The following is a 20,224-nucleotide window of genomic DNA, read 5'->3' on the forward strand; positions in this document are numbered from 1 at the left end:
AGTGCTTTCAGTTTCATATTACTCTAAAGCTGTTAAAGAGTTGCTTTACTTCTGTCTGGTTGCTGAAGGAAAGCAAGCAAGGTCTAGGATACGAGCGGGTGAAACAGAAGTCTAAACATCTAGTGAGAGACAGAGAAGTTGCAGAACCACTCCAACTAAGCTGAGAAAAAAACAGGTAAGAAGTTAATTTTTTCCTCAGAGCATCTTTCTCTCCTGTGCTAAAGGAGCCCTGCTCTGGGAGAAGGAGACCATGATAAGATTAATGCAGGGATGGGAAGGGATCTGCAAGAGTTCATTAGTTTTCTAAAAAATGATCAGCATCAAATAATGCAGGGAACCCAAAGCTGGTGCTCTGTGAGGACCTAGAGGGTTTGGATGGGGAGGTAGGTGGGAGGACAACTTGGCAGCAGAGGGTATGTATACTTATGGCTGATTCATACTTATGTATGGCAGAAACCATCACAATATTGTAGAGTAATTTTCCTCTAATTAAAAATAAAATAAAAAAATTTTTAAATGAACAGCATCAAGACAGGCTGCAGCTCATCCTGACATGAGACACAAGGTTGGATGACATCCTGGTGTTATCAAGTGGCAGCATGTCCTGGGTCGTGACTGTGCTTGTGTGGAATTATTGGGCTAATCTGATAGCTTGAAATGAATGAGTATTGCCCTTCTCTTTGCTGATGTCGTCTGTGTTGACTGGGGCACAGTTATATTACCAATGTCTTTATTATATTTGTTCAATACTGATTTGACTGCAGTTAAGAAATTGACAGGGTGACAAATATGTTATTTTCATGAGAAGGAAATAATAATAAATGAGATGTAGTGGTAACAGCCACCTGACACTCTGAAGACAGAGAAAATCCTGAAAATCAAAGTGAAAGATACAGACTCATGAAGACACCATATTCTTCAGCCCTACTTGTGAACTTTGTTTCAAAGTGGACTTCTTACTTTAGAAATACCACAGGTTTCACTACATTCAATTTCTTGGTGCCAACTCGAGGATGTCTTATGTCTTAGGAGCAGAATTCAACCTCACTACTTTACTAAAAAGCTTCCTCTTTAAAGACTTTACCATGGTGCAATGTTAAAGGCACCATCATTGTTTACTTTGCCCTCTCTGGGCTCTCAAGGAGTTATGATCTTGCCTTCTAGAAATTCTTCTGCTGATTTCCTTGACTTGGCACTAGTTCCATTTATCACCTATCCTGACATCTCTCTCTCTCCTTTTCAGCTTCCCCCCTCCCTTTTTGCCTCCCCATCCCTCTCTCCTTACTTCTACCCCTCTTCCTTCTCCACTTCTCTTCCACAACATGGGGAAAAAGAACAAAACAGAAAACTTAGAATTGTATGGCTGGAAATATAGCTAGTTCCTTTCAACAACTTTCTTCTCTAGCTCTCCTGATATGCTTCCTGATCTTTTAATCTTTATTTCATTTTCCTTTTTCCCTTACACACACACACACACACACACACATACATATATATAAACAATTTTCAGCAACATGTAGTATTTGCAGTTGTAAGGTTTACCCCCACGTTGTTGTAGGCTATTTATTCTGAAGGTAATAAATTTTAACTTTCCGATCCCTTGCTTCCACAAGCCCATACCAAGGTTTTGGAAGGGTCTTGAGCCATGTGTTTCACAAAGTTACATATTTTTTATAAAACTTGCTAAAGTAAGTTCCACTTCTAGAATAGCAGTGTGAGAAGTTCTGTGGACACTTATTCCAGTAGAAATAAGGAAAACTCATGAGAAAAACATGCATTTCAAATCATTAGAAATTGTTCAGAGATATATATATCAAGCAATGAACATTTATTCATGAAATTCTTTATTCATAGTAAGAATTAGTGAATAAACAAATAGCAAATCTCTCATACATAGTAAGTACAACAAATCTCTCTGAATCCTATTCTATTTTACACTTAATGTCTAGTATAAATTTTTAAATGAGAATCCAAAAGGAAAGATTTACATGTAAACTAAATGGAAGATTTTGTGCATGAGGGTGGCTGAATGTTGGCTGGTAAGTCATTGTCATATCAATATTTTTAATGGACTACTCTGATTGGACTTCTGTAACTTTCTAAAAGGAGGCAGATCTTTCTCTCGTCTCTCTCACTGTTGACAAACAACTTTTGGCCATGTTGGGGGATTCTATGATTCCTCCTTCTGAATGAAAAATAACCTCATGAAAGTTCTTGATCTGTTTAGACTGGAAATTCTAATTCATCCCATATCTTCCCTTGCAGACAAAGGGACATGGCCTCAGAGATCCACATGCCAGGCCCAGAGTGCCTCATTAAGAATATTAATGGGAGACTGCTGGTTAATCCAGAAGCTCTGAAGATCCTGTCTGCCATCAGGCAGCCTGTTGTGGTGGTGGCTATCGTGGGCCTCTACCGCACAGGCAAGTCCTACCTGATGAACAAGCTGGCCGGGAAGAAGAAGGGTGAGTGACGTAGGCAGAGCCCAGCCAAGTCCCTTCTGTCCACCCACACTCCCTGCGTGCAGCACAGTGATGTGAGGAGAGGAAGTGAGAGACCCGGAAGGAATATTGAAAGCTAACTTTCAGTCCACAGTTATGTTCTTATCATCACTATGACCTGAAAGAATCAGCTCACCACTCTTTACACTTTGCCTTAGTTTCTGTTTTAAAAGCATAAATTGTTCCTTTCCTAGAAAGACTAATGTGGTAATAAAAATAGGTAATGTATATAACAATAAACTACAAGACTCTTACAAAGATATTCATATAGTAAGAACATTTTCCACTGATCTTTAAGATTTAAAAAAATGTTTAAATTTGTATTGGCTATCCTTTTTTTTCCTTTTCTTCAACTGTTGTAAGATATATATAACATAAAACTTACCACAAAATTTATCACTGTAACTGTTTTTAAAAATTCTGTGGTATTAAGTTAATTCACACTGTTGTGTAAACATCACCAACATCCATCTCCATAAACTTCCTCCAACAGGAATTCTGTATCCCAATAAACAATAATGCCCCAACCACCTTGACAACCACTCGTCTATATTGTATATAAATTTGACTGGTCTCATACAAGAGGAATTAGACATGAGTGTCCTTTAACGATTGGCTTATTTCACTGAAGATTATGTCTTCAAGGTCCAACAATGTTGTAGCATGTATCAAATTCTCTTCCTTTTAAAGGCTGAATAATTGTATGTGATACTAATTTGTTTATACAATCATCTAGTTGATGGACATTTGGACTGTTTCCTTGTTTTGGCTACTGTGAATAATGTTACTAAGAACATGGGTACACAAACATCTGTTCATGCCCTCACTTTCACTTTCTTTATACACCAAGAAGTGGAACTGCTGGATCATATGACAATTCAGTGCTCATTTTTTAAAGAAATGGCCAGACTGTTTTCCACAGAAAAGTGAAAGTGGAAGTCATTTAGCCATGTCCAATTCTTTGGGACCCCATGGACTGTAGCCTGCCAGGCTCCTCTGTCCATGGAATTCTCCAGGCAAGAATATTGGAGTGGGTAGCTGTTCCCTTCTCCAGCAAATCTTCCCAACCCAAGAATCAAACCCAGGTCTCCAGCATTGCAGGCAGATTCTCTACCAGCTGAGCCACAAGGGAAGTCCCATTCTGGTGCTTACATTCTGATGGAAATGTAAAACTATACCATTTTACATTCCCACGAGAAACACACAATGGTTCTAATTTCTCCATGTTCTCATCAACACTTGTTATTTTCTGGATTTTTCATAGTGGCCATCCCAAAGGGCATAAAATAGTATTTCATTGTGGGTTTTTTTAAATAAAAATTATTTAATATTGTCAAATTCATTCAGTGTTAAATTTTCCAACTTTCTTATAATTAGTCAACTTTCAGGATTCACTAAGATCTACACTAGTGCTTTTTTTTAAAGTACAATTGATTTACAATATTGTGTTAATTTCAGGTGTATAGCAAAGTGACTCAGTTATATCTATACATGTTTCCGATTACTTTCCAATATTGGTTGTTACAAGACACTGTGGTTTTGCTTGGTACATCTCTAATGACTAGGAATGTTGAGCATGTTTTCATATGTTTATTGATCACTTGAATAATTTCTTTGGAGAAACGTATATTCAAGTCCTCTGCTCATTCTTTTATTTGGGATGATCTTTGGTTTGCTTATTTGTGTTGCATTGTAGGACTTCTTTATATATTCTGGATATCAATCCCTTATCAGATTCATAACTAGCAAATATTTTCTCCCATTCTGAGTTATGTACCTAAATCTGTAAAAAGTGTCCTTTGATACACAAAAGTTTTAATTTTGATCAAGTCCAACTTCTGTATTTTCATTTTGCTATTTATGTTTTGGGTATCATATCCAAGAAATCATTGCCAAATCCAAAATCGTGAAGTTCTTCTGTGTGTTTTAGCTCTAACATGTAGGTCTTTAAGGGCTTCCCTGGTGGCTCAGAGGTTAAAGCGTCTGCCTGCAATGTGGGAGACCTGGGTTCAATCCCTGGGTTGGGAAGATCCCCTGGAGAAGGAAATGGCAACCCACTCCAGTACTCTTGCCTGGAAAATCCCATGGATGGAGAAGCCTGGTGGGCTACAGTTCATGGGGTCGCAAAGAGTCAGACACTACTGAGCGACTTCACTTTCACTTTCATTTTCTTGTAGGTCTTTGGTTAATTTTGGTTAATTTTTGTGGAAGGGATGATTTCTGTCTTTCACCATTCAATATAATGTTGGCTGTATCTTTTTTTAATACAATCATTATTATTATTATTTACTATGTTGAGATCATTTCCTTTTATTTCTAGCTTGTTGATTGCTTTTATCATGAAAAGTATTTAATCTTTTCATGTATTCAACATTCTAATTGCCCTATTTCTCTGATTGTAAGTAAGATTAATACTTGTTGTGGTTTCAGTTCTCCTAAACTTGATTTAAGAGATGTTTTAGGACTTGTTAACTGTCATCTCAACTTCCAGAACCACCTAATATTAAAACTCTACCCTCTCTTTTCCCCATGCCCCCTTGCAGGCTTCCCTCTGGGCTCCACAGTGCAGTCTCACACGAAGGGCATCTGGATGTGGTGTGTGCCTCATCCCAAGAAGCCAAACCGTACTCTAGTTCTGCTTGATACTGAGGGCCTGGGGGATGTGGAGAAGGTAAGGAATGAGGTTCCAATTTGGACTAAGCCCTCATGTCTGTGTATTTTCTACACTATTTAATTTTCCTTTAAATAAGACCTTTACTTGTCCATGTTTTTTCATTTCTGTTTACATGTCATGAAACCAAGTTTAGCAACCAGGGGTCAGGAAAATATTCATAAGGCAGAATCCTAGAAGAAGAGCATGGTGGTCTATAGACAGTGTTCTAATTAATAAAAGGCTATAACCTGAGCCATATAACCCAGATGCATAATGGTAGAACAAATAAATTCAATGTAATGAATAAAAAATTCAATGTAGTGAAAAAACAAATTCAACCTAATATTATCCTGCAAAGAACTTTAGTTAAGGATTTAGCTTCTGAAGTGCCATACTCATGGATTTAAAGTCTATCAGTACCTCAATGACCTTAGCAAGTTATTCTGATCTATAAAACAGATGTAATAGATCTACACTTGCCTCTGATATTGTTTGGAATATTTAGAAGGTAAGAAGTGGAAGGTGTTAGGTGAACAACAATTGTTTAATGAGATAAATACAATTATTATTGCCCCCATATTAAGACAATTGTCTGTAAAAATAAAGAGAAAAAATTAAATTTGAATTATATTTAAGTCCTTAGAATGTCCACCTGCAATGACTATTTGTTTTGCAACTACTTGCCAATGATCATAAGAGTCCAGTGAGAATCAGGGTAAACCAAAAACACTAATTACAAAACTATTCAAATTTCAAGTCCTATTAACAGTCATTTTTGTTGGATTTAGTTTCTTCTTGCAGGTCATTTGTCTAAAAAAAAAAAAAAGTCTAGTTACATGAGCATCCTTTTACTACTGCTGATCAGGAAAGTGCCATAAGAATGAAACACAATCCTGGTAAAATATGTTCTGATTTTCAGGGTGACAACCAGAATGACTCCTGGATCTTTGCCCTAGCAATACTCTTGAGCAGCACTTTTGTGTACAATAGTATGGGAACTATCAACCAGCAGGCCATGGACCAACTGCAGTATCCTTTTGGGATCCAACCTACATCAAAATCAGAGGGGAGACCAATATTTAAAAAACAGCTGACTAACTGTGAATCCTGGTGAAACAAACACGAGAAATATAAAAAAGAATTCAATGGCAAGGGGAAATACTGAAGAATTGATACTTTGGATACTTGGGTTAAGAACAAAGGAGAAATAAAGGTTTAGTATGTGGAACTAATATAGGATTGGGGAGGGGTTACTGTTCATTCATGCCAGTTTTCCTTATTTGGCTACTCAGCTATGTGACGGAGCTGACAGATAGAATCAGGGCAAAATCCTCACCTGATGTGGATGGGGTTGAGGATTCAGCTGACTTTGTGAGCTTCTTTCCAGACTTCGTATGGACACTGAGGGATTTCTCCCTAGACTTGGAAGCAGATGGACAGTCCATCACAGCAGACGAGTACCTGGAGAATTCACTCAAGCTGAAGAAAGGTAAAGGGGACTTAGAATTGGTAAACAGATGAAAAAACACTAAAAACTATTGTTCCTTAGTTTTCTGTCAACAGTTGTCTTCTCCTTGTAGTTTCTATTTCTTCTCAAGGGGTGATTACTAAGAAGTAATGATTGTTACTAAGAAGTTACTAAGAAGTAATGCTGAACTAATAGATTTGGCTTTAGATTATTTTTCTCCCTGTTCTAAGAATAAATTTCTTTTTCTTTCACCTTTCCCTGTGGTGTGATTAGATTGATATCTCCATGCTTAGGGCTTGTGGTGCTGTAATTAGCCAAAGAGTAGGAGTAGAATGGTCATTTATTTGAAGAAAAGAAATACAAGCACAAACCATGCACAGTTCAGGGCTGGTAAAGGATAGCTACAGGCAAATATTGTCTATTCTAGCCTGCCAGTTGGTTTTGTAAATAAGATTTTATTGGAATAATGTCATACCCATTCATTTATAGTTTCTCTATGACTGCTTTTAGGCTACAATAGAAGATTTGAGTACTCAGAAAAGAGACCATCTGGCTTGCAAAGTCTAAAATATCTATTGTTTGACCCTTTACAGGAAGTGTTTGCAAGACCCTACAGTAGGTAAATTCCTTTTTTCTTCCTCCAGGTACCAGCCCGAAAGATAAAACTTTTAATCTGCCTCGACTCTGTATCCGAAAGTTCTTCCCAAAGAAGAAATGCTTCATCTTTGATCGGCCCACTCATAGGAAGAAATTGGGCCAGCTTGAGGAACTGTGTGACGATGAACTGGACTCCGAATTTGTGCAACAAGCTGTGGTCTTCTGTTCCTACATCTTTAGCAATTCCAAAACTAAAACTCTCTCAGGAGGCATCAAGGTGGATGGACCTCGTGAGTCCTCTTCCCAGTCTTCACTCTCACTGTTAAAACTAGAGGATGGTGTGATAACATCCATGTAGCTTCAACTTTGAAAAATGCACATCTACTGATATTATCGTGATAAATTCTAGATGGCACCAACACTTCTGATAGGTTTTATTAGTCAGACTTCATAATTGAGAAAAGATACATAAGGCAAAAAATAAAAGCTCTGAGAGCGGACAGTTGTCCTAGTAAACTGGACCTGCCCTGTCCAACATGGTTTTCACCAGACAAGGGTGCCTATCTAAATTTAAATGTAGCTAATAAAAAAATATAGAAATTTAACATTCTGATCACACAGCCATGTCTCAAGGGCTCACACTACCTGAGGCTAGTGGCTCCCACCCTGGACAGCACACACAGAATACTTCAATCATCACAGAAGATTCTCCTGGACAATGTTCTGCTAGAATAAACAAAATGGAGGACTCATTTTGATTTGCTCCACAAATATTAATCAAATGTTTCCCATGGACTTACCAGGGCTGATGATACAGACATAAATGAGAGAAATATGGTTTCTGGCCTAACAATGCCTGCTGCTAAAGTGAATGCACTGAATGAATGCAGGACTTCACTATCTAGAACAGAGGTTCTCAACCTCTGATATATTTATGCCACTTGAGGATCTTGCCAAAGAGGAGGGTCTAAGTCAGTCAAACTGGGACAGAGGCTGGGAGTCTGCATTTTTAGCAGGTTTTCAGATGCTGCTGAGGCATTGATGCTGTAAGACAAATGGTTGGTAATAGACATTAGAATTCCACAGAAGAGAAAGTTTCCTCACTCTGCATAAAATAAACATCATCATTTGTTCTCAATTGTAGGTCTAGGGACCCTGGTGCAGACCTATGTCAATGCCATCAACAGTGGAGATCTGCCCTGCATGGAGAATGCAGTCCTGGCCTTGGCTGAGATCGAGAACTCAGCCGCAGTACAAAAGGCCATTGTCCACTATGACCAGCAGATGGGCCAGAAGCTGCAGCTGCCCACAGAAACCCTCCAGGAGTTGCTGGACCTGCACAGGGCCACTGAGAAAGAGACCATTGAAGTCTTCATGAGGAGTTCCTTCAAAGATATAGACCAATTATTTCAAAAAAAATTAGCGGTAATTTTTTTCTCAAGTTTATACAGCTTAGGTTCTTAGAAAGTAAAATAATAGAGGAAAATGAGATGGGTGCTTACTTTGAGAAAAGTAATACTCACTAGATATTTAAGTGGTGAAAACCAATCTATGTTACATAAGAAGAACCAGTTTTATTATGATATATCTTATTATGCACTGAAACTTTTTTCTTTCATGAATAAACAAATATTCTTCCCTATAGTTTCATTACATGCATATATAAGTAGCAGAGCTTCTAATCAAATTATATGCTCATTGTTATCAGACTCACTGGATATTTTGGCAATAAAGAAAATGTTTTAGTTATCACAAGCAGACTTACATTGAGCCACATTAATTTCATATGCAGTCACTGATCCAATGTGAAAAGCCAGAGTTTATCTCCAAAGGTGTACCATATAGCTAGTAATCACTGCTCTGAAGGTTACCCCATGGTGAAAGGGCTTTAGTAGAAAGTCAGACTCTGGAGGAAGGATATGGTCCTGTTGAGTGCCTATAAATCTGTCTAGGGGTCAGAGACCTTTTTTACTTTTATTTTTTTGAGAAGCTTTTCCAGAAATTTCAACATCAAGCTAATATCTTTTCACTCCTCTGTTTATTAACACTTCCCATTGTTTTGCATTAAAGGCCCAGCTAGACAAAAAGCGAGATGACTTTTGTGATCAGAATCGTAAAGCATCATCAGATCGTTGCTCTGCTTTACTGAAGGATATTTTCAGTCCTCTAGAAGAAGATGTGAAACAGGGGATTTATTCGAAATCAGGGGGCTATCGCCTCTTCATTGAGAAGATGCAAGAGCTGAAGAAGAAGTATCTTCAGGAGCCCAGGAAGGGCATACAGGTAAGCAAGGTTGATACACTCTCATTCAATAAACACTGCAAGGAGCCTGTTACACCAGGTATAACCTATGTGCTCATCCAAGAGTCTGCACTCAATTAACAGCTGAGTTATAAACTGGATTACCAGATGTATCCAAAACTTCAAATAACATCATCATTTATCTCTCTGACTGTGGCTCCCCTCAACCCCACACTTCCCTCCCTCCCATTCTCCGTCTACCCCCTTTATTCAGATCCACTTTCTCCCTGATGCCTTCATTCTCCAACAGGCTCATGCCATATGGGACCACAGCACCAACAGCTCCAAAATCAGAGCTCTCAGTCAAAAGAACAGAGGATTACTATTTACATATATATCAGCCTCTTATAAAGGATTCTGCTTGGGAGGGCACCTTGCTTGGCCAGTCTGGAGCACGTGCTCAGCCCAGTGAAAGGGAATCTGATCACCAGGCACACCAGGGCCAAGAGGAGCAGTTCCTAGAGGGAAAGGTGGTGGGCAAACAGGAATAAGTGCTTACAGCCATTTCCTACTACTAACCCCATTTTTTCCGGGTCCCAGGCTGAGGAGATTCTTCAGGAATACTTGAAGTCCAAGGAGTCTGTGACTGATGCAATTCTACAAACAGACCAGACACTTTCAGAGAAGGAAAAGCTGATTGAAGGTGAGGAGCTAGTCAAGAGACTAGAGAGCCCTGAAAGCTCTTAAAAGTTCTAACTAAGTCCGCTGGGTGAACCTAGGAGCCTCAAACTGTAGCAACAGGATAAAAGATGCCTCTTACTTGCTAAAGTCATTTCTGAGTAGGGCATATGAAGTCAGTAGCAACAGTGATAGGTAACTTTAGATGGAAGTAAGAAGCAACTTGGTCTCCACATACATTTTTCTTTTTCCTCTTCCTCCTGACAGTGGAACGCGTGAGAGCTGAATCTGCACAGGCTGCAGCAAAAATGCAGGAGGAAATGCAAATAAAGAACCAGCAGATGATGGAACAGAAAGAAAAGAGCTATCAGGAACATGTGAAACAGCTGACTGAGAAGATGGAGAGGGATAGGGCCCAGTTACTGGAAGAGCAAGAGAGAACTCTTGCTCTCAAACTGCAGGTATTTAACTGCAACACCGTGTGGTTCCTGTTATTCTGTTTTCCCTCCACACTCCCTGGTCACAAACGTGGCCCAGCAGTGAACTTGAAGCCCAGAAGAAAGACCTTGCTTGCTCACTTGTACTTTTCAATCTTTTTTTGCCTGCCTGAACTGGCCCCTATAATATCTTGTTGTTAAAAGATTTTATTGCAGCTATGTCATACCCAGTCCTTTTTCACTATATCTGTCAATCAGTAATAGCTATTATCTGCCAGGCATTATTTTTTAAAAATGGTCTTATCCGTATCTCTTACGTAGTACTATACGAAGCAAGAACTGTTATGTCTCTATTACTTTGGAAATTAAACAGAGGTTCAGATAAGACTAAATAATTTTATTATGTCACAACGCTTGGAAAGATACCTGAACTGTCTTCACTACTTAGAGGAATCTATAATTTCTTTTCCTGTCACACCTGGGATGAATTTTAGCTCTAAGGGAACCTTCATAAGTAGAAGGATTCCTTAACTTTTACACCACTGTATCCATCTGTTACTCCTACTTTTTTTCTGTTCCCTGCTTCTAGTATGTGTTAAGTTGGGAATTATGTGGAGAAATTCACTATGGTCAAGTCTGGTACCCTGATACTCCCTCACCTATATTTTGCTCCCACCGCCACCAAATTGTGGAAGCTTAGATCAAATTTCCTGATCTAAGATTCAGACTGCATCAGATTTTTAAAATTCTTCTTTTATTTCTATATTATATGTGTATGTGTGTGTATTTAAAAATCAAAATGCATAGATTTGAAGTCAAACATTTCATTAAGATTGCCCACAAAGCTTGTATACAATTAATGGGAGAAAAAATTAGAAGGATAATTGAGATTCATCACCATATCAGGAGATATGAGTCAAAATATTTCTTAACTCAAGAAGACTCAGGAAAAGTAATCACAGAGCTAGAAGGCTCAAGAGAAAGAATAATGAAAATTAATGATGGAGAAAATTTCAAGAAGACATTAAATTTTTTTTTTAATCTATGAAATGTGGAAACTAGACAGAAGTTAAAGATTTTCTTAATGATACATGTTATTCAGTCTCCATTTGTATTTTTTTTAGGAACAGTCCCGACTACTAAAGGAAGGATTCCAAGAGGAGCAGAGACGACTTCAAAATGAAATACAGAATCTCCAGAAGATGATGAAGGAGCCAAGGCACCCATGTGTCCTATGCTAAAGAATTAAAGAATAGAGCTTTCCTGGTAACTCTTATCAAAGGCATTACTCAAGAAGTTTAAAACTAAGAAAAGTGTCACCATATTTGATAATATTTAGGTTTTGCATTTTTATTACACTAAAATTTGCAAAGACATGCCACTCTATAATTGAAATCACATGCATCTTCCTCACAATATTGTCAACTGTGTAACAAGATGCATTTTACCTCTGTGCCAGCACAGGAGACATCATAAACTAATACCATCAGGAGCTTCTTCTTCCAGATGACCACTAGTTAGACAAGTGGATATTGAGCAAAGTCTTAGGTCAAAGTCTTGGGACATAGTTGGTCATGACTTTGACCAAATACACAAGAGGTTCCAATATCAGGGACAACCATTCTAGCTTCTTAGAGAAGATAGTATATGGTGTCCCCTTGTTTCCAGACTGCACAGTCTTTCAGCAGTGATGTGATTCCTGGGCCTGGGAGTGGGCAATGCTTAGTGGTGAATTTCAAGCTAAAGTAAATACCTTACATAGTGATCTAGAATCTCTACAAAGTTTTCACAGGAAGACAGAAGAAGCCTTTAGTATGATTATAACTTGGATCATAAATAAATGGGCTAGAGAAGGAAACTTTTCCTTCTTGCTCAATTCACTCAGATTAGAATTTAATGGGACTCTTTAGAATTTTAGGTGACGCTAAACATAGTAACAGGATGACAACTATACATTGTGTGTGTTTGTAGCAATTTATAACTTGCAAAGATGAACTTAAAATGATGACAATGTGTTAGAAAACTGAGCTAAATTAATTATTAGATTGTTTATAACCTTAAACTTTAGGCTATCTTTTCCCAATTCTTAAGAGTCATACTTGAAATCCTGCTTATTTTTCCCCAAGACAATATGGGTTGTTTTTTACTTCTTTTGATCAGTAAAATACTGCTCTTGGTATTACTTAGGACTTTATCACAGTTGTCTTTTTTTTTTTCTTCTAACATAAATTTATTTATTTTAACTGGAGGCTAATTACTTTACAGTATTGTATTGGTTTTGCCATACATCAACATGAATCCACCACGGGTGTACACGTGTTCCCCATCCTGCACCGACCTCCTAAGTATGTGGTTGAAGTTTCTTAAAGCGATGAAGAATTATTTTCAATCTGGAAATAAATTATACTTCACTGAACTTTACATTCCTGATTTTTTAAATTATTTCACCAAGAAAATAATGTTTTACTTTATATAGCCATATATTGGCTAACTTTATTGTAAAAGATGGGATAGTAACTATTCATGACTTTGTGAGCCATATGGTCTCTGACTCAGCTGCTCAACTCTGCCATAAAGCAGCCATCGACCATACATAAATGGATGGCATGGCTATGTTTCAAGAAAATACTGTTTTCAAAAACAGCTGGTACCCATAAGCCATAGTTTGCAGACCCTTGCTTTATGTAATAGAAATACTAGTCAAAATTCTATGAACCTGCCTTATGTTTCTTGCATTTGTAAGGAACATATGAATTAGATCATATATGTGAGCATTGTGAAAAGATTATGCAGTGTTTCAAAATATTACATGATAAGAGAAAAGCAGGGATGCAGCTAATGCCACTGAATCTACATAATAAACCTGCTTGTTTTGGGACTTTTACTCTACTGAATCCCCTTTGTTCCCATCAGGATTGAGAATGCCTCCTTCCATAATTGGGCAAGTTCTGATAAGCAGTACTTCCTTACTCAAATTGCAACTTTATAGGAAACCACATGAGACTCAAAGCATATTAGAAGCAGTATTTATGTAGATAATTCTTTGTACTTTCCAAGCTGAGCTGCAACAATGGAGTAAGTCAAATACATTTTTATTAGTTGAAGAGACTTCATGATAGAAAAGAATAACTGTTCCTTCAAGATCAAATAGTGGTTTCTTTACTAATTATTTAAAAATCAGAAAACTAAAGCTAAACTAAATTAGGTAACTTCTTCTCTAGAATGGTAGCAAGAGTTTCTTTAACAGATTCCAAATCATCTAACCTCTGGTTTAACACTTTTTCTATAATATCTCCAGGAACAAAATCCAGCTGTCTTCCCAAGGAGGCATGTTACTTTCACCAGTGGTCCTTAATCTAGCTAGGCATTAAAATAAATGTATTAAATATAAGGATTCTCAGGCCCCTACCCTTCCCCTGACTTTGTGATATAGTAGATCTGATATGGGTCATTGAGAAGTATAATGACAAAGCCACAATTCAAGGTGATACACTTTCAATCTGCCAAAGATACCATATGTTAGAGCCCATATTTGCTGACCCTTATGGGGTTTCTGTGTCAAAATTCTTTTTAGCCTAGAGAAGTATATTTTCTCTAAGTGACACATTATTACTTTTCCTTCTATGAGTTTATATAGGAAATATAAGTTCCACTGATCTAGAGGAAGGGAACACACCATAAAGGGATCCTGGCAAAATATTAACAGCAGAAATCCCTGCCCTACTTTGTCCAGAGTCAATAATCTATTAGGCCAATGAAAATGTATTTACTAAAACACACAAATATAAAGATTTAAGAAATATTTTGAATATTTGATACATAAAGAGATAAATTAAAAAAACATTACCACAATAAATGCATAATTTCAACAACTTAGTTCAGTTCAGTTCAGTTCATTTCGGTCACTGTCATGTCCGACTCTGCAACCCCATGGACCGCAGCACACCTGGCTTACCTGTCCATCACCAACTCCCAGAGCCTACTCAAACTCATGTCCATCGTGTTGGTGATGCCATCCAACCATCTCATCCTCTGTTGTCCCCTTCTCCTCCCGCCTTCAATCTTTCCAAGCATCAGGGTCTTTTCCAGTGAGTCAGTTCTTTGCATCAGGTGGCCAACGTATTGGAGTTTCAGCTTCAACATCAGTCCTTCCAATGAATATTCAGGACTGATTTCTTTAGGATTGACAGGTTGATCTCCTTGCAGCCTAAGGGACTCTCAAGAGTCTTCTCCAACACCACAGTTCAAAAGCATCAATTCTTCGGTGCTCAGCTTTCTTTAGAGTCCAACTCTCACATCCATACATGACCACTGGAAAAACCATAGCCTTGACTAGATGGACCTTTGTTGGTAAAGTAATGTCTCTGCTTTTTAATATGCTGTCTACATTGGTCATAGCTTCTCTTCCAAGGAGGAACAACTTAGTGAAACAGACAAATTTCTCAAAAAGCGCCAACTACCAAAACCCACCTAAATTGAAGTAGTTGACCTGAATAATCCTATAGCTTCTAAAGAAGTTTATTTTTATAGTAAAAATTTAAAAACTCTGATGTGATATCAGTAACATAGTGAAATAGGAGAACCTAACCCTTGCTGGGAACATTTTAAAAATGCTATTAGGGCCAAAATACCTTTCTGAGACCTCCAATCAAGAATAATATGCTCCAGAATCAAGTTAAGAATTTGCAACAGCTCAGATGAGCGTAGGAAACTCCCAGGTTGTGCTAATGGTAAAGAATCCACCTGCCAATGCAGGAGTGATAAGGGTTTGATCCTTGGGTTGGGAAGATCCCCTGGGGAAGGGCATGGCAACCCACTCCAGTTGATAAGAGATAAGGGTTTGATCCCTGGGTTGGGAAGATCTCCTGGGGAAGGGCATGGCAACCCACTCCAGTTGATTGGCTGGGTGGATTTTTCTAGGTTCTGAGCTGTTCTGGCTTAGTGGGGAGGCTGATGTTATTAAAGGAAAAATGCTCCTCTTACCTATTTCAGAGAGACTTCTCAGTTTGTGCTCATCTGCATGCTAAGGCAGTTCAATCGTGTCTGACTCTGCAATCCCATGGACAGAGGAAACTGGTGGTCTACGGTCCATGGGGTTGCAAAGAGTTGGACACAACTGAAGCGACTTAGCACGCAGATGAGCACCAACAATAACCTAGAGAAAAGAAGCAGGAGGTTATGGTGGGCTGCACAGCTCTGTGGAATTAGGAGGTGTACAACCCTGCAGTTTCTCCCCCAGGAAAGAGGGAGAGGACAGAAGTGGGTGGTGTCTAACACAACAGTCCATCAGAGCTCTGCTCCAGGGAAAAGGGAAGCCAGCTTACAGGCACTGGCTGGAAAACAATGCTCTGTGAAATAGGAGTGTATATAAAGTTGAAACCAATAGCTTTCAGTGAACTGTGTCGGATTCATGATCTCTGAAAAAGAGGTTCAGTTCAGTTCAGTTCAGATCAATCGCTCAGTCGAGTCCAACTGTTTACAACCCCATGGACTGCAGCACACCAGGCTTCCCTGTTCATCACCAACTCCTGAGGCTTGCTCAAACTCATGTCCACTGAGTAGGTGATGCCATCCAAACATCTCATCCTCTCTCGTCCCCTTCCCTCCTGCCTTCAATCTTTCCCAGCATCAGGGTCTTTTCCAGTGAGTCAGCTCTTCACATCAGGTGGCCAAAGTATTGGAGTTTCAGCTTCAACATCAGTCCTTCCAAGGAATATTCAACTGATTTCCTTTAGGATGGACTGGTTGGATCTCCTTGCTGTCCAAGGGACTCTTAAGAGTCTTATGGTGTCTCAAGCTTACGGTGTGTGGTGTCGGATTCATGATCTCAGAAGAAGAGATGGGAAGGAGTTTATGAGAGGTGTTGGAAATGTCAACTGTCTTGATTGTAGTGATGGTATCATCAGTATTTGCATATGCACAAACTCATCAAGATTTACACATTAAATGTATGCAGCTCTCTATAGGCCCATTATACCTCAATAAACTTTTGAACTTTATACCTCAATAAACATTTGAAAACTTCTGGGAAACAATTCTATAGGTCCAGATGGTCCCTTAAGAATAGTGAATTTTATCAAGAATTTAAAGAAAAAAATAACACCAATTTAAAATGGAAGAGGAAAGATTTCCCAATTTATTTTACAAAAAGCATTATTCTGGTACCATGATCAGACAAAAACAGCTCAAAAAAAAAAAAAAAAACAACTACTGACCATTAACCTCATTAAAATATATGTAAAAATCCTCAACAAAATATTAACAAGTCAAATCCAGCAATATATAAACATAAGGAAATTCAATCAAGTGGGGTTTATAATGTGAATGCAAGAGTGGTTCAAAAATAAATTAATGTAACTCACCATATAACAGTATGAAGAAAGAAAACCACTTAATTATATAAATAGATGCAGAAAAACCTTGACAAAACACCTTTCATGATAAAACTCCCAGCAACCTTGGAGTAAAAATCAACTTCTTCAAGCTGATCGGCGGCATCTACAAAAAACATATTGCTAACATCAGTTTAATGATGAAAAAACTGAGTACTTGGCCCCTACTAAAGGATAAAGCAAGGGTGTCAGTGTCTGTCTCACCACTCTGGTTCAATGTTACACTGAAAGTCTTAGCATAATATGGCAAGAAAAGGCATTTAGATCAGAAAGAATAAAATCAAATGTCCTTATTCTCACCAAGATCATCCATATAGAGAGTCTCAGGAAACTGACCTCTTAGAACTAATAAGTGAGTTCTACAAGGTTGTAACATACAAGATCAACACACAAAAATCTATCTTCAACTGTATTTCTATATACAAGCTATGAACACAGGAGACCAAAACTGAAAAATTAATGCCATTTATAATAGTTACCAAAAAATGAAATACTTAAGGTATAAATCTAACAAAACCTGTACATGTTCTCTAAGTTGAAAACCAATTAAATACCAAGAGATTACAGGATAGATTCCATCTCCCTAGGAGTTTTTACAATAACCCTTCCACTCACTGCAAAGTAGAAGGTTTAAGACCCTTTTCTAGAGTCAGCCCTGACAAAAGCATGTGCCTAACACTGACTAAGTTCCAAGGAGAACTAAAAATATGTCCATTGTTGTGTTGGGATTTTATCCAAATTAAAAGAGGAAAAAATTTGGGTTAGAACTCAAAATGCCAAATCATTTGCCTGCCATATACAAACACACATATCTCACTCTTCCCATCCCACTGGGAGATCCTTGACAGAGAGCCAGTCACAGAACACAAGATAGGCAAACTCGCCCAGTTTTTATTATGGAGATTTTTTCCAACCTAACTCCAAAACAATCCCTCTAGAAAGTTAGATTTATGGCCTAACTTTATTTTCTTGGGCTCCAAAATCACTGCACATGGTGACTGCAGCTATGAAATTAAAAGATGCTTGCTCCTTGGAAGAAAAGCTATGACAAACCTAGACAACATATTAAAAAGCAGAGACATCACATTGCCGAGAAAGGTCTATACAGTCAAAGCTATGGTTTTTCCAGTAGTCATGTATGGATGTGAGAGGTGGACTCTAAAGCCAAGCAACGAAGAATTGATGCTTTTGAAATGTGATGCTGGAAAAGACTCTTGAGAGTCCCTTGGACTTCAAGGACGTCAAACCAGTCAATCCTAAAGGAAATCAATCTCGACTATTCATTGGAAGAACTGATGCTGAGGCTGAAACTCCAATACTTTGTCCACCTGATGTGAAGAACTAACTCACTGGAAAAGATCCTGATACTGGGAAAGATTGAAGGCAGGAAGAGAAGGGGATTACAGAGTACAAGATGGTTCAATGGCATCACCTACTCAATGGACATGAGTTTGAGCAAGTTCCAGGAGATGGTGAGGGACAGGGAAGACTAGCATGCTGCAGTCCATATGGTCACAAAGAGTCAGAAACAATTGAGTGACTGAACAACAAGAAGAAAAGTTAGATGAGACTATGTGGAAAACAGGAATTGCTCAGACTAAAGGGATTCATCCATTCAAAATATTTGTTAAGGACCTACCAGGTACACTGCCAAGGACTGCAAAACACAGTTGAAGTTTCTCTCTTAAGGAGCTAACAGTCTAATGATGAACACAGGTATTAAACAAATAAATACAGGAAATTAAATACCCAGGAAATTGAGGGGAGGGCATTTCTATGATTTGGAATGAGTTGATCTAACCACCTACACCAAGATATCTCAGATGATGCCATACTATGTCTTAACTAGGTTTCCCCTTATCAATCAACTAGTAGGAAAAAATCAAAATTGGGAGGGAGAAATAGAAAGAGAAACAAACTTTGGAAACAAAGGGTCTATCACAGGGCCCCAAAACATAACACAGTGTGTCATGCACTCAGCTTCTCTATCTTTTTGAGGCAATTGGTGAAAGAAATTAAAAAGGCAACGAGCCCCATCTAGTGGCCAGTATTTTAAATTTTCTTCTTCATATTTTATCACTCCTGAAACCTCTTAATTTTGTACATATTTATTGCCTAACTCCCTCAGTAAAATATAAGCTCCAGATGGGCAGAAACTTTCTCTATTTTGTTTATTATGGAATCATCAGGATCTAGAAGGCTGTCAAATACATAGTAAACCCTCCCATACAATAAGAATTTTTAAACACATGAATGAATATTTTATACACAGCATTTATCATCCCAACTGCATTTCTGATGTTTTTCCCTGAAAGTTTACCATTTGATTATTTAGCATCATATGGAATGTTTCCAGGCTTTGATAGCCATTTGTATCCTTGTACCATTTAGGAGTGAATCTTCTCCTTCTTTCTCTCCACAAAGGATTTCTTCATTATCCCTTCTTTAGAGACCTAGAGAACTAGGTGTCAGTTTATGTCTGCCATCGCTCTGGGGAACTACCTGGCATAAAGCATGAAGTACTGACTTTGGACCAGCAGCATTGCCAAAAGGACACTGCACACCAGGACAAATTGAGGGGAAAAGGACAGGAGCTGAGAACCTGCCGAGAGCCCTTAAGAGAGGGGCCTCTGAAGGCTGAAAAGCTCCAGTGTGATCCAGGAATTCCAGAGGCAAAGTCAGACTGAGAAAGGAAGAAAAACACCATGCTGAGAAAAGCAATTTCTACCAGGGTCTAACACAGTGATACTTGTGTAGCAGCATTTTCTAATACCATTAGCCAGAAGCCACACACCTAACCCATGTCTTGAAGGGCATAATGTCTCTACCAGCACAATTTTTATTGTTATACCTTACACATGGTCCCCATGTTTTGAATGAATTTTTAAAAAAATATTTATTTCTGCCTGTGCTGGGTCTTAATTGCTGTGCACAGGCTTTCTCTAGCTGTGGTGTGCAGTCTTCTTGTTGCAGTGGCTTCTGTTGTTGCAGAGCACAGGCTCCAGGAGCACGGGCTTCAGTAGTTTTGGCATTTAGGCTCAGCAGTTGCGTCACACAGGCTTAGATGCCCTGTGGCATGTGCAATCTTCCCCAACCAGGGATCAAACCTGTGTCCTCTGCATTGGCAGGCAGATTCTTAACCACTGGACCACCACGGAAACCCTGAATGAATTTTTATTACCCAACTGATTTGTAAAGTCACAATTCATTTTTGCTTTTTAAAAATTGCCCACAAATGTGAAGACTTTCTCATCCTC

General features: G+C 38.4%; 1 protein-coding gene and 1 long non-coding RNA gene across 5 annotated transcripts in view; one reads left to right on the forward strand and one right to left on the reverse strand.

Moving 5' to 3' along the window:
- On the forward strand, nucleotides 1-15,625 carry LOC133244317 (guanylate-binding protein 1-like). Of its 3 annotated transcripts, none has more exons than XM_061411341.1 (12): nucleotides 9-175; nucleotides 2,266-2,465; nucleotides 5,045-5,172; nucleotides 6,074-6,183; nucleotides 6,447-6,643; nucleotides 7,267-7,509; nucleotides 8,364-8,644; nucleotides 9,290-9,502; nucleotides 10,061-10,163; nucleotides 10,406-10,599; nucleotides 11,700-11,794; nucleotides 12,841-15,625. In XM_061411341.1, exons 2-12 carry the CDS (start codon nucleotides 2,276-2,278, stop codon nucleotides 13,049-13,051), a joined length of 1,965 nt encoding a protein of 654 aa, XP_061267325.1. In that variant the 5' UTR covers nucleotides 9-175; nucleotides 2,266-2,275; the 3' UTR covers nucleotides 13,052-15,625. The 3 variants fall into 3 exon arrangements, with proteins under 3 accessions (XP_061267326.1, XP_061267325.1, XP_061267327.1); XM_061411343.1 differs by having other exon boundaries at nucleotides 11-175; nucleotides 11,700-11,841; nucleotides 12,841-12,996; XM_061411342.1 differs by having other exon boundaries at nucleotides 1-175; nucleotides 11,700-12,996.
- LOC133244322 (uncharacterized) overlaps nucleotides 6,549-20,224 on the reverse strand; it is a 25,893-nt gene continuing 12,217 nt past the window's right edge. For both annotated transcript variants that reach the window (XR_009735361.1, XR_009735362.1), the window contains exons 3-5: nucleotides 16,938-17,073; nucleotides 7,865-7,945; nucleotides 6,549-6,633 (exon numbers count right to left, since the gene is read on the reverse strand). This is a non-coding gene — a long non-coding RNA (uncharacterized LOC133244322). The remainder of the gene's footprint in view (nucleotides 6,634-7,864; nucleotides 7,946-16,937; nucleotides 17,074-20,224) is intronic.

The sequence above is a fragment of the Bos javanicus genome, chromosome 3 (genome assembly GCF_032452875.1).
Source record: "Bos javanicus breed banteng chromosome 3, ARS-OSU_banteng_1.0, whole genome shotgun sequence".
Taxonomy (NCBI): Eukaryota; Metazoa; Chordata; class Mammalia; order Artiodactyla; family Bovidae; genus Bos; species Bos javanicus.

Excerpts from the sequence above, each read along its gene's own strand:
- LOC133244317 (XM_061411341.1), top strand. The coding sequence starts at position 2,276 with ATGGCCTCAGAGATCCACATGCCAGGCCCAGAGTGCCTCATTAAGAAT. Across the intron at positions 2,466-5,044 it reads GCTGGCCGGGAAGAAGAAGG|GCTTCCCTCTGGGCTCCACA; the intron begins GTGAGTGACGTA and ends GCCCCCTTGCAG. Across the intron at positions 6,644-7,266 it reads TTCACTCAAGCTGAAGAAAG|GTACCAGCCCGAAAGATAAA; the intron begins GTAAAGGGGACT and ends TTCTTCCTCCAG.